General features: G+C 39.4%; 4 protein-coding genes across 4 annotated transcripts; all 4 read right to left on the bottom strand.

The window, feature by feature from the left end:
- Positions 1 to 347: 347 nt before the first annotated feature.
- Positions 348 to 2,274, bottom strand: LOC133722002 (cyanidin 3-O-galactoside 2''-O-xylosyltransferase FGGT1-like). Its single transcript, XM_062148785.1, has one exon. It carries the CDS (start codon positions 2,099 to 2,101, stop codon positions 710 to 712), a length of 1,392 nt encoding a protein of 463 aa, XP_062004769.1. The 5' UTR covers positions 2,102 to 2,274; the 3' UTR covers positions 348 to 709.
- A 1,014-nt stretch (positions 2,275 to 3,288) lies between these two features.
- LOC133721356 (uncharacterized) lies at positions 3,289 to 6,209 on the bottom strand. The gene is made up of 5 exons (XM_062147939.1): positions 5,790 to 6,209; positions 5,134 to 5,282; positions 4,445 to 4,606; positions 3,669 to 3,784; positions 3,289 to 3,527 (listed from the first exon to the last, which is right to left on the bottom strand). Exons 1-5 carry the CDS (start codon positions 6,022 to 6,024, stop codon positions 3,506 to 3,508), a joined length of 684 nt encoding a protein of 227 aa, XP_062003923.1. The 5' UTR covers positions 6,025 to 6,209; the 3' UTR covers positions 3,289 to 3,505.
- Positions 6,210 to 6,664: 455 nt separating this feature from the next.
- Positions 6,665 to 8,987, bottom strand: LOC133721355 (uncharacterized). The gene is made up of 2 exons (XM_062147937.1): positions 8,349 to 8,987; positions 6,665 to 7,628 (listed from the first exon to the last, which is right to left on the bottom strand). The coding sequence occupies exons 1-2, from the start codon at positions 8,708 to 8,710 to the stop codon at positions 6,974 to 6,976; spliced, it is 1,017 nt and encodes a 338-aa protein (XP_062003921.1). The 5' UTR covers positions 8,711 to 8,987; the 3' UTR covers positions 6,665 to 6,973.
- Positions 8,988 to 9,690: 703 nt separating this feature from the next.
- LOC133721485 (kinesin-like protein KIN-14U) lies at positions 9,691 to 13,855 on the bottom strand. Its single transcript, XM_062148114.1, has 10 exons — positions 12,842 to 13,855; positions 12,682 to 12,765; positions 12,420 to 12,581; positions 12,210 to 12,316; positions 11,925 to 12,109; positions 11,683 to 11,847; positions 11,372 to 11,590; positions 11,110 to 11,147; positions 10,779 to 10,906; positions 9,691 to 10,702 (listed from the first exon to the last, which is right to left on the bottom strand). The coding sequence occupies exons 1-10, from the start codon at positions 13,056 to 13,058 to the stop codon at positions 10,052 to 10,054; spliced, it is 1,956 nt and encodes a 651-aa protein (XP_062004098.1). The 5' UTR covers positions 13,059 to 13,855; the 3' UTR covers positions 9,691 to 10,051.
- Between the last annotated feature and the right edge of the window lie 1,128 nt (positions 13,856 to 14,983).

A 14,983-nucleotide genomic window follows, 5' to 3' on the forward strand; every position in this document is an offset into this window, starting at 1 on the left:
AGTGGACTTCTGCTCTGCAGTATATGTGGCTTCTTGCTCCGGAGTAGGCTCATCATATCCATTGTGCACAATTTTCCAGAGATCTTGTGATCCAAACAAAGCTTTGAATTGGATGCACAATTTCTCATAACTTTCGGTCTTCAGCAACGGAATTTGGAGTTGTACTAAATTGGAAGCCATTTTAAAAAAGCACTAACAAGTGCTCTGATACCACGTTGTTGGTATTGAAGCTTTCAAGCTAACACCAACTACAATGGGTGATAGTTTTACAAACAAATCACACCACACTCTCACTCACACTTAAAGAAATGAAAGAAGAATAACAAAGCAAAGGATGAGACTAATTGGAAGACAAGCTACTGCTTCTTATTGATGAACTATTCAATGAGTTAATTGGATGATTACACAACGTACTTGCTCTTCCCTTATTTAGGGACTTCTACAAGACATAGCAGATAGAGCTTTTAATGCATTGTCTATGATACACATCGACTTACTACACCATCCATATGAGAAAGCAATAAATACGCGGTAAAACTTATTCAAACTAAATTGCCTGTATAGCCTGCAATAGCTAAAAGGTAAAAGAAGAAAAACGTGATTGCCATCTAGCTAGATGGCCACCGGTCCAATCCAACAGTGGCATAATTGATTTGATTTGCAATTTCAACAGAAACAAATACACCAGTTGGTTAGGTTTTTGAGCCATTTAACATTCCAGCAGTTGATGCAGCCTCTGATCAAAACCATCAATGTACGTTTTCTCAAGCCCTTTGTTGGAGAAGAACTCCCTCCACTGAGCATGGTTAGCCTTCACTTCTTTCCCTACCTCACTCTCATCATCCATCACAGCCTCCACAGCTTTGCAAACACCTTCCTTGCTAAACAAGCCATCTTCGTCTCCCTTCTCGACTTCAACTCCCACTCTCAGATCATCACCTCCCATCATCCTCGCATTGATGATCTGGTCTCCGACGTGCGGCAGAAGCACCAACCGGCAATGGTTCATCATCGCCTCGGCTAGAGACCCCGAACCACAGTGAGTCACAAAGCAGCCCACAGAGGGGTGCTTCAGTATCAACGGCTGTTGCACCCAGCCACTGTAAACAACACCTCTCCCTTTCACCCTCTCTTCGAACCCTTCAGGCAATGCAGCTTCGATGGACTCGAATCCCACAGGGGTTTTCAGCGCTGCAAAGAACGGAAGACCCGTGAGCTCGAATCCCAACACCAGTTCTTGCAACTGTTCCTTCTTCAGCACGCATTCACTTCCGAAAGCACAAAAAATCACACTTCTTGGCTCAAACCCTCCAAGCCACTCTTCCCATTTCTCTTCCAAGGCCGAGCTCGGAGGGGGCGGTACCACCGGCCCCGCGAGAATCAGTGGCTTCTTCATCTGCACTTCTAAGTAATCACAAAACTTCCCTTCGAATTCTTTACATGTCTTGAAACCAAGGGCATCACATTCGGCCAAAGAGGTCAGTTGGCGTTGAAGAAATGTTATCCCACGCCCGTATTCCAGGTTTGTCACATAGGTTAGTCCTCGAGCTTCATGTGTCCGCAACTTGATGGATGAAGAAGGAAATGACGTAGGAGCCTCTAGAAGATCAGTTGCAACCAACGGTTTTTCGGTTAGCTTCCTCTCCGGGCTTAGAAGGTACCCCATTGTCACGGGGCTCATAGTGCAGTAGTGGACTGACTTCATGTTGCCGTCCAGCTCACGCAACAGTTGAGGCAACCAATGAGTGAAATCGTAGAAGACCAAATTCGGTTTGAGTTCTCGGAGAAATTTCTCAATTTGGGGGCGAGTGAGGTCCATGGCGGTGACGACGTGGGTGTGGAGAGGAAAAGGAACGTCGGCAGTGGTCTCCGCCCCCTCGGGAAGGCCCTCGACGTGAGGGATGGTGAGGGGGAAGAAGGTGATGAGATCAGGGTGGAGATTGTAATGCTCCAACTTGGCTTGTGTTTTTTGGGGTAGGAAGAAGGAGATTCTATGGCCTCTCTCGGCTAGTTTGTTAGAGATGTGGAGAAATGGGAACAAATGCCCCATAGCAAACCAGGGATACATGGCAATGTGCAAGGGTTTTCGGTCACTACTCATATTTGCTAGCTTGGTTTTGTGTACTGAAGCGGTTTGTGTTTTCGAAATCGAGCTTGATGGATGTTAAGTCTGAAGGTAAAGGAACTGGCCGGGGTTGGGGGTTGATATAGAAGCTGTTTGTCGTGGTTTCAGGACGTTGAATCCAGCATCCCCTAGCCAAAGAAAAAGACCCAGTCAAGTAGAGAAATAACCAACTTCGTTGTGCTATTAACTCCATTGGTGGTTTCAGAAGTAATAAAGGAGGCGTGATGGTGGTTGCAATAAATGGTCGATTGATTCACGTGATACATACACCGCCTCACCTATTCATAAACAGCTATTCCTAAAATAGCCGCTTACAATAACTGCTCCATATGCAAGTATGCAACTATTCCTTGTTGGGAAAACAAATGTGGAGGGTAACTGAAATTAACCTAAGCAGCTGAAAGCTGTTATATGCATATGGGAATCAATCCAACAGTTTTCATTAAAAATAAAAAATAAAAATTCGAGATCTTGATTTTTCACCAAAAACTGTGGATTATAGCACATAGTTTTTTGGCAGAAAATGTTTTCCACCATCAACTCATGATTTTTAAGCATTTTTAGAATTAACGGAACTTAAAAGTCTTGATCCTATTTTTTTTTTTACAATTTTTTAAAGTTAGAAAGCTGAGAAAATAGTCAAAAAAACATCAAGTTGAGATTTTTAAGTTTTGTCACTTGGAGCTGCTTCTTAAAATAATATTTTACTAATGTTGAGATTATGGCACGGGAGAACTTCAGGGACTCAAAAAATTATGAAATTTTTTTTAATCATGATTCTCCTCACTGTTCCTGATATAAAAAAAAATCATGAATTTTGCCAATATTAATTAAGTTATGACTCCTCTCACATGTCGAATTGATGAAAGAACAAAAAAAGCGAAACATTTGTGTGATATCATATGGAGTTTGCAAAACATTGAACTGATGGTTTTTCACCTTTTTCTTTTCCTCTCCCAAGCAAGTTCCAGCAAAAAGGGGCTTCATGTGTAAAGTAATTAGAAAATACTAGAGATACTCCTCATTCTTTATGGAAAGTAAATCCCTTTTTTTTTCCTATGAAAATTACGGACTTCCTATGAAAATTACGGACAGTCAATAAAAATGGTAAAATTGCTCAGACCAAAAAAAAAAAAAAGGTAAAATTGCACGCTTGATGCATCTTATAATCAAAACTTCTGCCTCAATTTCAAAGCAATTTATTGTAAAACACAATATTAATACATTTGGTCTCAGCAAGTAGAGTAGGATCATCAAAAGGCCAGCCAACTTGCTAAATAAACCGAAACAAATCAATGGCTCCAAAAACTGAAAATTCTTTCTTCGAGCTTGAGATGTCTCTGGACTGCAGTAAGATTTTCCTTCTCTCTCATTCTGGGATCACTTATCCTTTCCACAGCACCTTCATAACAAATACCACATAAACCAATAAGCTTATGAATTATAAACCCAAGAAACATGAAGTTCGAAAGGTTTTGAGCTATAATCATCTCTCAGAATCAAGAACTGCCAAGTATTGATAAAGCATGCAAGGCTAAAGTACCGCTTGTATCTCTTCTTGGAACCACATGGACAAAGCGCATTCCTACTAATTTGCCCACTCTTGGCCAAATTAGACTGAGCAAGGTCAAATGGGGTTGAACCCATCAACTTTTGCACCTACATAACAGAAACTATCAGTTAATACTGAACTTTTCACATTTTTAGTTCATGGAAATATCCAGAAAACCATTTTGATCTATATATGTACTACCTACAGAAAAACAGTCATGCAGTTCCATTACAAGAGGTTACTAAGTGCAAGGTTTCATGAAATGCTAAACTGTAATCAGAATATTGTTTACTGGAAGAAATGTTCCCAAATGAATCCAGGTCTCCATAAACAATATGGCAGAAAATTTGCCTATATTAATAACCAAACCCCTCTCAATCCCTCTAATTTTTCCTCACACACACACACACACACACACAATACAAATTTAGTTCATTGAAAGGAAGCAAATTTCTGTAACCTAATTCATTTTAAAAGCAATCACACGCACATTTAAACCCAGCTGCCAGAACAAGCAAGTAGAAGGTACTGCAGAGAAAGATAAAAACCAGATCTCGACCAAAAATAGATCCTACTGTATCATGAAGTCTCCCTATAGATGACAAAACAGCAAAGGCACACTGACTTGGAGAAGCTACAAGACATTCTGAAGTTGTCTACTCAAAATTTCACCAATTTAGAGATACTAACGTAGTAAGGTTTTCCCTATGTGGTGGTTTTCAATAACCTGGGATATATGAAGGAAAGCAAAATTTAAGATATAAAACCTCGCCAATGTTTGTTGGAATTGGTTTCCCTTCTGCCTTCAACTTTTCCATCTTGTTGTGTGCTTCTCTAGCCCAGGTGAACTTTGCAAGTGCATTCTCAACATCAGCTATTGTGCATTTACAATGCTTTGCTGCTTCTTGTTTTTGCGTGATTTGGAGATTCTACAAAACAGAAGACCTAAAGCCATAATCAAGAAACTTAACAAGATACTAATGAAAGACATAACCTAATACTGAGGCGTGTCAATAAACAAATACTTTGGGGTATATTCTTAGAATCCCGAAGCTTCTGGAGTGACAATATTGGCATTTAAAAGAGGAACAAAGAGACCTCAGCTTGGAATTGGTCAATTAGAGTGAGAGATTGACAAAGAATATGGAAAAGGATTGTGTTGATAAGACGGGAAAAACATTCTGGTGTGCTATGCAATGTCATTGTCACAAATATTAGCATGAAAATGATTTAGGATTCAATAGTTTTCTGGAGAAAGATCCTGATTCCCAAATAAACCAGAGCAAAGTAATAGGAAACGAAGATTTGGGGTCAAATGGCTCTTTTTCTTACGAATATGAGACTTGAACTTTTGAAGCAGTAGCACATATTAGACAGGTACTGCCAGAGCAGTAATTTCTCTGGCACAAAAAGTTGATAAAGAAACCATCAACTCATTAAAAGTGGGAAAACCAACCTCTCCAGTAGAATCAAATCCTCCGAGATATCGTATTATCGATTCCTGCTTCTCAAATGCATCGACAAAAGTCGCTTCACTGCTTCTCCCAACAATGTATTGCTTGAATGCCCCCACTCTTCTAGCAGTCTTCATCTCATCCGCAAATCCTAGTATCAACCCAATAAACAAACAGTTACAACTACCTAAATGTATCCATAAACTCCCAACCAATCTCAACTGTAAAAAATTAAGTTCAACCAAATGCTAGAACTAAATGGTATTATAAATATGCAAAATCTGAAAGGAAAAAGAAAAAGAAAAAGAAAAAGAAAAGGGTAAGATAGCTCTTCTGCTTCAGATGGAATCAACTTCATCAATAGGCTAAAAAGGCTAATTACACCTACTGTTATACAACAGATATGCAAATGTGAATGATACAGCAGCCAAAATTTCATTCTTTCTTTAATATATCAAATGGGTTTATCAAAAGCTAAGCATATAACTAAAAAATATGTAAAATTTGAATTGACAGCAGTCAAAGTTTCAATCTTTCTTCTAAATATGATCTGGGTTTATCAAAAGCTTGAGACTTTAATCACACAAATGGCCAATTAGCAATACCCAGAAAGCAAAATCAAACAAAGTTGAGTAGCTAAAGTTCAGAGGGGGCGTACGGAGCAGGGTGAATGAGTCGGAGCTGAGCTTGGGTTCATCTGGGGAGGTCTTATTGCCGGTGAAGACCCCCTTGATCTTGTTCACCCATGAGTTGTCTAGTTGCGTCGTGGAGAAGATCGAGCGGTGCAGTGATGGAGTGTGGTGACTGTCACTGTGAGAATAGCCGGATAGAGAGGACAGGAAACTCCAGCTTTTCTTGCTTAATGTTGTGCTTACGATTCGTGAAGAATGCATTGTTGGAATTCTGTCTTGCTCTTTCTGGGCTCTGCTTCGATCTCTTACTCTCAGGAAGAATAGGCCAATAGGGTTTTAGTATTTCAGGGTTTTGGGAGTGGTAGAAAACTAGAAATATGGACTCCACATACGTCGTCGTTTTACGTGAAAAATGGCAGTTGATGCTTCATAGTTCCAGAGCCACTGTACTTTTGAACTATTGCTTGCATTCTTTTCTCAATTGCAATTTTGATCTTTGTGTTTCTTATAACTTGGCCAATTCTAAATCTATCATGTTATTGAACTGGGACATTATCCCACTATAAGAATGAAATGATAAGCCAATTCTTGGTTTCATTTAACAAGAACATGTACCCCCACATTAACAATGAAGAAAGAAAATCGAGTTGTTTTGTAACACCTAATAACCCGATATCGCAAAAAATGTTACATGCAACGATCGTAAACTGAAAAACTAAACACCAAAATGCAGGGATCAAAGATACAAATGTCACATGCCAAAAATTACAGTAAAGTTTTCACTCAGAAACTGTTTCTTCCTCTGCTTCACTGCTGTTTAAATCCAATATCCAGGCCGACAATAAAGTATGAGATGAGCTCGAGATTCTGTCTAGGAATGTTACAATCTATATGCAAAGTGTTGGAAAGAATGAATTGCTTATATAAACTCATTGCAAATGTTATCAGAACCGTACATGTACTCCTTTTCCTATTCAAAAATACAAAGCAGGCCACAGCCTCCTGCACAAACTGATGATCCATACAAGTAGACACTACACCGATCTGCCACTCTAAAACCTACAATCATAAATAGGAGGTTATGGCTTGATCTTCAAAGAAAGGTGGCCAGAGATGTCAAACCAATACAACAAGAGCACTGCAGCCACCCACTGCTTCACATTCTGCACATAAATTAGGACCCAAAACACATGAATAAATGAATGCAACTCTAAGCCTTTGTCCGCTTAAACTCAAACCAGATCTCATAATGATTAAAAAGCAAGCTGTCATGTGTATGTTTTCCGACATACTCCAGGCCCAGCTTCGTAAGCCGTTTTGTACACTCTTCTCCTCCCAACCGTGAGCAGAACTTGATATTATGGGACACAAAGATTCGCCCATCATAAGGTTTCAATTTATTTGTCAATCTCTCCAACCCAAGCCACACAAGATCACCAGGCATATGAAGAAACACAGCACTAGCATAGATCAAATCATACACAACGTCTGAACCAAATCTGGAGAAGTCCATGTTGTCACCTTTCACAATTAAAGGGCGCTTATGAAGAAGACCTTGGGAAGGAAGCTCATATCTAAAGGCAGCCATTAGTGAGAGCTCATCTCTTTCGAGACAGTGGAAGTGTCCGGGATGAAGATAACGAATGAAGTGCAAACCAACTCGGAGGGTACCACAGCCAATCTCAAGAACCTTTGAATCAGGCTTAAGATGGCTGGACTGAGCAAGGAACTCAAAAACATCTCGCCCCCCTGCCCAAGGCTCACCATAGTTACTGTGGTGCTCTTCAGTAAGGAGCTCACCAGGGCATGGGAGGGCAGTGTGATTTCCAGAATCAGGTCCTTCATAGTGCGATATACCCTTGTATCTGAAAGATTGGAAAATCAAGATCAAAATTCTGTAGGAAAAGTTACATATTCACAGACAGTTACATGCTCATTTTTCAGTTCACCACAAGGTCCAAAAGCAGGGGAGAAACAAAAACTCCCAACCAAGTCAAGGAAATCATAAATACAATCACAATATATAGCATACATGGCAACAGATTCTTCTGCAAAGAAACCTAAACAGAAGGCATTGAAGAAGCAATCACTAAAAAGACATACTCTACTCTGCATTCCAAGTTCTATAAATCTAGAAAACTAACAGACTTAATCTTTTCCCCTTTCCCCTACTTAACCCTGTTCTTCACATCAACCAACCAGAAGACCTTTATACACTTGCCAGTTGCCACACCTAGAACACTCAGAGACATAATGCAGAGTAAAGTAGAGAACTTTAGGCAACATCTCGAATGCAAACACATACAGAATTGAATCAAACAGCATAGAATCAAAAGAGCTGCTACTATTAAAGTTCACAACTTGGAATCAAAGATCAGAGGGGACGAGACCTCCACAGAGAGAAACTTCCTAACAAGACTTTTTCCTTTTCATTAACACACATTCTTGCAGTCACCAATGAGCATTTCCCCCTTACAAACAATTGAACTTCCTAACTCTAAAAGCATCAAAATTTCGCATTCCAATCACAAATTCATATACACATGAATACAAATCCAATACACAGAGATTATGAGTATACATACTGCAAGAGATCCTGGAGCTGCTGAGCCCGAGTCCTAGGGTTAATTCCCTTACGCAACACGTTGTCCTGCATATGCAGCCCATTCACTCGGATCTGATCCTTCACCCACTCCACATCCTCCTTCGACGACCGTATCGTCTCCCCGCTCTCCCACCTTCCGGTCGCCGCAGCCACATCTCTTCCGCCGGACTGGCTAGGAACGCCGGCGACGGCGATACGGCCGCCGCCGCCGCAGGAGCAGGACGAGAGAGAGGAGAGGAGGAAGAAGAAGAAGACGGCGGCGACCGAGGCCGAGAGGACCAGTACCGGGACAGTTACCACTATGCCCTTGGACGGTGACGACGAAAACGAGGAGAGAGCCATGAAAGGATTGGGTTCTCTGTCTCTCAGTCCATGACTCTGAAATTTTAGGTTTTTGATTTGGAAGAAGAAAGGGGTTTGACGACGCCGTTTCACGGGGCACGAGGATTTTTTTATTTTATTTTCTGTGTCGGTGATATTAATTGTGGGAGGACTTGTGCTGTGAGAATTGTTGTTCTTGAGGAACGTGGTTGGGGCATGAGACCAGGTCACCAGGGAGGTGATTAGCTTTTGTGTTAGCAATGATGAACTGGATGGTAATGATTGATGATGATGATAATAATGTCTTGAAAGATTGTATATTGTTTTTGTTTGAGGAAAGTCAAACGTGTTAAAAGGGGCAGGGGTGGACTTTTTGGTTAGGTTAGAAATTGAAAAATTGAAACTGCAGTTTGATTAGGTTAGAAATTGAGTAGTTTTATAAGACGGAGAAAAGCTGAGAAACGAGCAATAGATGTGATCGGATTTGAGCTTTGGTTGATTGCGTTTTACAAGATTTGATGGGCTTGTTGGTGTCAGTAAGCTGAAACCGAGATGGTTAGCTTGGTAGCCGGTTATAGTCAAATAATTTAACCGAACACACTAATTAATTTAACCTTATTATGAAATGTGATTCTATAAATTTTTTAATTGTCAAATTTATTTAATTTAGACCCTGAGGACATCACAGATCTGTATACATGTACAATTGGAGTGAAAATTGGAACTCAAAACTTTAAATTAGAATCACTTCTCTTTTGAAAGAAACTTGTATGTTAGGTTACTTGACCGTGAATAGAAATCGTTGTTAAAAGTAATATCATACCCATCTAACAAAAGAACAAGACAAAATCTAAGGGAATATAGCTCGAGATCATCCTCTATAGATTTAGCATGCAGAAAACATTGGAGTGTTGATCACTCAGAGTGTCCATCTCCCACCAGAAATGTAAAGGTTTGAAATGAAGAGGAAGATTAGAATAGAATCAATGAGCCAAAAGTGATGAAGTGTGTCACAAGGCTTCAAGCAAATAATAATCTATCTTTCTACATGTCCGAAAACAGAGTGCCCCACATGGTTTACAATGTTCTGTTTACAATCAACTACATTGATCTGAAACCCTAACCAAATCAACGTATAAAGGGGTCGTGTAAGCAAATATTTAACACACCCCCAGCAAGCAACAACCCTAATCTGACCACCCTGAGTCACTATCACACAACACTCACTATAGAATCTTGCACAAAAACCTAATGAGAATCAAACCCGAAAACACGCACGCCAATATTATTCATACTATACGGGAAACCATTAGCAAACAATCGAGCTCTTCCTCACACTTGGATATAGTAGTACTTAGATAGTTAGATTAGATCAGACATCCTTCTTCTATGACGATTAAGCGTAACTTTCAAGTTTGGATCCGATGAAGTGACCAGCTTGCTTCGTGGCACCGGGGCAGCCGCCTTGGACAGCTGCGAGACATGGCACCTGGGACTCTCTACAGGGACAGGGCACCTGGGACTCTCTGCAGGGACAGTATCTGTTTCCAGTGAATATCGGGACTTTCTGTTTGAATTTTTCAAAATGGCTCTGAACCGAGCATCTGAGGAGTAACTCATTGACTGTGAAGCCGAGAATTGGATTGAGCTTTTGGTCACATATGATCTCAAGCTTCTTGCTTTGCCAGAAATTTGTCTTTCTGCAGCAGTTTGTCTATGTCGACTGGCTGCAGTGGAAGTCATGAACCGCGGCAAAGAATTAGCAGCAGTTCCTCTACTTGCTTTCTCAGGTTTTCGAGGTGTTTCTATGACTTCCTTCACATTTTCTCTGGGACTAATGGGGACCTCCTCATCTTCAGAAGGTCCATAAGTGGTTGAGAACAGCTTTATGTTTTCATGTAACAGTAACTCAGCCTTCTGTATTTGATTTTTAACTTTCTGACATTCTTCTTTGGCTTCTCTCATATCATTTTCAAGCTCCTTGGTCCTTTTCTCCTTTTGCTTCTTCAGGTCCTAAAGTAATAGCGAACAGTTAGCACAATTCACAACTGAGGAAGCTAACAATTATCAAGAAATTAGACACAAATACCTCTGATATTTCCCTATTATTCTCTATAGCCCTTGCCCTCTTTGCAAAGCTCAAAGAACAGATTGTCTCCGCAACATCTTCTTCACATGGGCTGACATGCACAAGCATCAAAACCTTCGAACCATGACCTAATCAAACATTGGGAGTACCAATAAATTGTTAAGCAGTTTCGAGTCCAAATGATGAAGTGTAGATAATCATGTGACTATTTGTTCATTCTGCGCCAACAAGATAACAAATTGAATAGTCATTCGCATAGGCATAAATTCGGATTATCTGATGCCTTAAGAGATTCAGCTCCATGAAAAGTTCAAAGAATGTGATAATTTACCTAAGGAATCCTTAAGGATCTGTGTGAGTTTGCTATTCCTGCAATCAAATAAATAAAAGTCAATATATCAGATTCTTACTGAATCAGATTCTAACTAATCGAAACATATTCTAACTAACTGAATCAGATTCTAACTGATAGAGTCTAGTGGAAGTTAAAAACCAACAACACATACAAGCTCACAGATCCACTCACCAAAGCAAAAGTAAAAGGGAAGGCATTTAAAGCAGACAAGGAATCACATTCATACCAACTAACTTACCTGTAAGGCACATGGCCTCGTTTCCTTCTCAGAGCAGCAATAACATCCCCCAAAGATGAGAGAGAAAGATTTATGGCTCTTCCCTCATCAAGTGTTAGTCCAGTTGCTCCTGTTTTAAGCAATCTTTCGCTTCCACCAAGATCAACCAACCACAGTTTGCTCACTTCCCTTTTGGCTTCCAAAGCATCACCACGTCGGAATATGGTTATCCTCGTTAAGCTAGATATACGAAGCTAAAAAGATAAAGTAATTATCAACCAAAACTAATCCAATGTAACATTGTGAGAAATCTAACTAGACCTGTAACCCACCAGTGAGACCTGCTAGATGCCTCGTTCACATTAGTCCAAGCAGTAGATCTAACTCGCTTCCCCCGATTATACCACCATCTAGCTTTAGCAAAATCAAGAACCGGAACTTCCGTAAGACCCTCGATTTCTATGAAGCCCTTTGTGTCTGTTTGAATGCTGAGATTGCTGTAGTAGGCCAAGCCAAAGTAAGCAAAATAGTAAAAGGCCTAATTACGCAAGGCACTAAAGTAAGAAGTAATTACCATCTTGTTACAGTTTCATGTGGTCTTGAGGCTGCTTTTGGGGATAGTAGATCCCTGAGATTGCCCATGTAAACTTCCAACATGCTCATCGAAAACGTTAAAGAAGACGAGCTATCCAACGAGGCTTGACTGAAGATCTCTCTGAGAGCTCTAGGAATGATTCCTGGCTCCTCATTTGTGCCATCCTGTACATGCATTTTAGTCCATCATTCTCAGAATTTTCTTCAATTTTAGAAATCAACTACATAAATGCAACATTTAATGCAGTTTGAATTTCTTACTGACCATGGTAAATGTCTTGCCAGTGCCAGTTTGACCATGAGCAAAAACACACACATTATGACCATCAAGTGCAGATCTGAGAATTGGTTCCACCTCAGCAAATATATTTTCTACAGAACATAACACACTGAATCAGGATAGAGTGACTCTTACTACAACTGAAACAATCAATACACAGAACATGTACAACAGATTCTCCCATTTGACACTAACCTTGGCTTGTTTCTTGGGGAAAAACCTTATCAAACTCAAATTCCTTTCTTGTTCCAGAAGACTTTACCACAATCTTCTCTGATCCAGCTGAAATGGGTTCGCGAAATCTTCTCTTGTTGATCACTAGGAATGGTCTAACTCGACAAAACACTCGAATACTGCCTGTACATCCATTTCACTAGCTACATTATACAAAACTACTAAAACCACTACCACATCAAAATTAACAATTAAGGCAAATGTGGTTTGTCACTCTCTTTACCTTTGATGTCTATGATCTTATTCAAAGCTTCTCTCCTCTTCTCATCCCATAGCTTCTGCTTCACCTTCAACTGTGCAATTTCTCCTAAAGAACCAACTCAAAAAAGTCAAAACATTCCCATTTGTTCACATTCTTGAAACTGAAAATTCAAAAGCTTTACCTTCAAGATTGCAGATTGACTGCTGAAGCTGATTCTTTTGTTGCTCCGGCACCACATTGACATCGGTACAAGTGGCCGGAAGAGGTGGTGAATCCGATGAATACGAAACAGGCGGCAGCCCATCACTGGAATCCGGGTTTGATTCCATGGGAGCTGATTCTAAGCACCCATTATTTGAAGGAACTGAGATCTGTTCATTCTCAGTAGAAATGAACATTTCTCAGAGAAAGATGCAATATTGAGACACAGAATATGAGAGAGAAGTGACAAGAGAGACAGAGAGAGAGAGAGAGGGAGGGAGATTTACTATTCAAGAAACAGAGCCAAAAAGCAGAGAAGACCCGGATATTTATGTACTATTAATCAGCAGGACCCAGTAATTTTATTTAACCCAAAATTAGTACTTTTAAGATAAAGCTCGTACAACAAGAATTGTTTATATAATTGTGGAAATGTTACTGTTTTTTTTTTTTTTGTACCAGAAACATTAACAGTCTTACACAGAAATGGAGACCCAGATAAGTTAATAATGAGCTAATAATGAAGCAGAAGCAGTTGAAATAAATAAAGCATGTACTTTCAGAGCACAAGAAAATCAGGAAAGTTATGTAAGCAAAGTAAAATGATCCTCAAATCTCAACCCTCTCACATGTAAAAGTTACCCAAAAAGCTTGATGATCCTAAAAACCTCTCACAGCATCTCAGAAACTGAAAACCCAACAGGTCAAACAAGCAAGAAGTCAGGAACTGGGCACAGAATTTGAAAGGATCCTATGCAAATATAAAAAAAAAACAAGTGGGTTTGAGTTAGTTTCAATGATTAAACTCTCTAACTGATTAGGAGGTGAGAATTACTGTGGGGATTTAAAAAAAAAAAAATTGGTGGTGATTTAAGATTCTGCTTTGGGTGGTCAAGATCTAGAACTCTCTGTTGTAAAGTAAAGAAGTAGTTTTTTCTGAGACAGAGGAGCGTGTGGAGCGGAGGGACAAGACTGCAGGAGGGATATTAAAGGGAACAAGACGCAGGTGCTTCTAATTAAAGCTTTAAAACAGTTAAACCCCACTAAACTCCTCAGCCACTAAAATTTCCAGAATTTATTACCAACAAAGAAAAAAAGTTTAAGTTTTTTTTTTTTTTTTTTTCTCACTGAAAACCAAGATACTACAGTTTAGAGTCTAGTGTTTGGATAACAAATGTTTGGGACAATGCTTTCCCTCTCAAATCCGCATCTCAATTTGATCAAAAAGGCAAATTGTTCTACTTCTCGTGTATCATAAAACGTAAATTATATAAAAAAAACTCTTTGTAGGACTGACGAGTTTATAGATTTTTTGTTACGATCAGTGATATTTCTAATGTGCCATTTTTTAAATTTTGTTGTTCTCTGAAAGAATAAATTTTTCTTTTTTTAGAAAACAAAACGCATGTGGTTCAATATCATAACTTGTTAATTCGGAGATTACAATACATTTATATCTAATCTCTTCTTTACCCTAACATTTGCTAACTTGATCAAATGAAAACATGGCAACATTTGCTAAGTACTTCATCATTAATTAAAAGCGCTTAAGCATTTCGGAAGACGGTCCAAACAGGTTCAAAGTTGTTTACATGTACCAAACTAGTAATTACTTCAAATGATGCAGTATCCATTTCCATTATATTTGCTAAATGCGATACACATCATCAAAACTTATAATAGTAAAGTACATGCAAAATGTGATGGGAATGTGATATACATTATCCAAACTTATAATAGTTCAATACGATTTGCAAAAAGAAAATTGTGCAATCTAAGAGAAAATACATGTCCTTAGGCATGTTTATTGCAGCACATCTCATGAAGCAGATTGTTCAATGTATCTGATGTTTCTGGGAAATCTTTAACAACTGATTAAGCATCAAAAGTAATGAAGATATCAGATGGATTAGATGGAGGGGATCTCATGTATTTTTTTATTCGGATCTTCCAAGTACTGATCGTTGAATACGAGACTTCTTACGCTTCTGTTGATATCCAACTCATCAAAATGATCCCTCTGGATCCTAAACTTCAGGGTCTGGACACTCTCTTGGGGGCCTGCTTCAATAGTTGCTATGTGGCTTCCGATGTCTCGTGCGCGGATATCAACTACAACTAT

The sequence above is a fragment of the Rosa rugosa genome, chromosome 7 (genome assembly GCF_958449725.1).
Source record: "Rosa rugosa chromosome 7, drRosRugo1.1, whole genome shotgun sequence".
NCBI classification, from domain to species: domain Eukaryota; kingdom Viridiplantae; phylum Streptophyta; class Magnoliopsida; order Rosales; family Rosaceae; genus Rosa; species Rosa rugosa.

What these genes read in the sequence shown, in the direction of transcription:
- LOC133722002 (XM_062148785.1), bottom strand. Translation starts at nt 2,101, where the DNA reads ATGAGTAGTGACCGAAAACCCTTGCACATTGCCATGTATCCCTGGTTT.
- LOC133721485 (XM_062148114.1), bottom strand. Translation starts at nt 13,058, where the DNA reads ATGTTCATTTCTACTGAGAATGAACAGATCTCAGTTCCTTCAAATAAT. An exon ending in CGAGGCCATGTGCCTTACAG is followed by an intron (nt 11,148 to 11,371) that starts GTAAGTTAGTTG and finishes ATTTGATTGCAG; the next exon opens with GAATAGCAAACTCACACAGA. An exon ending in ATAATAGGGAAATATCAGAG is followed by an intron (nt 10,703 to 10,778) that starts GTATTTGTGTCT and finishes CTATTACTTTAG; the next exon opens with GACCTGAAGAAGCAAAAGGA.
- LOC133721356 (XM_062147939.1), bottom strand. Translation starts at nt 6,024, where the DNA reads ATGCATTCTTCACGAATCGTAAGCACAACATTAAGCAAGAAAAGCTGG. An exon ending in CGACTCATTCACCCTGCTCC is followed by an intron (nt 5,283 to 5,789) that starts GTACGCCCCCTC and finishes GGTTGATACTAG; the next exon opens with GATTTGCGGATGAGATGAAG. An exon ending in TCCAAGAAGAGATACAAGCG is followed by an intron (nt 3,528 to 3,668) that starts GTACTTTAGCCT and finishes TTTGTTATGAAG; the next exon opens with GTGCTGTGGAAAGGATAAGT.
- LOC133721355 (XM_062147937.1), bottom strand. Translation starts at nt 8,710, where the DNA reads ATGGCTCTCTCCTCGTTTTCGTCGTCACCGTCCAAGGGCATAGTGGTA. An exon ending in CAGCTCCAGGATCTCTTGCA is followed by an intron (nt 7,629 to 8,348) that starts GTATGTATACTC and finishes CCAATCTTTCAG; the next exon opens with ATACAAGGGTATATCGCACT.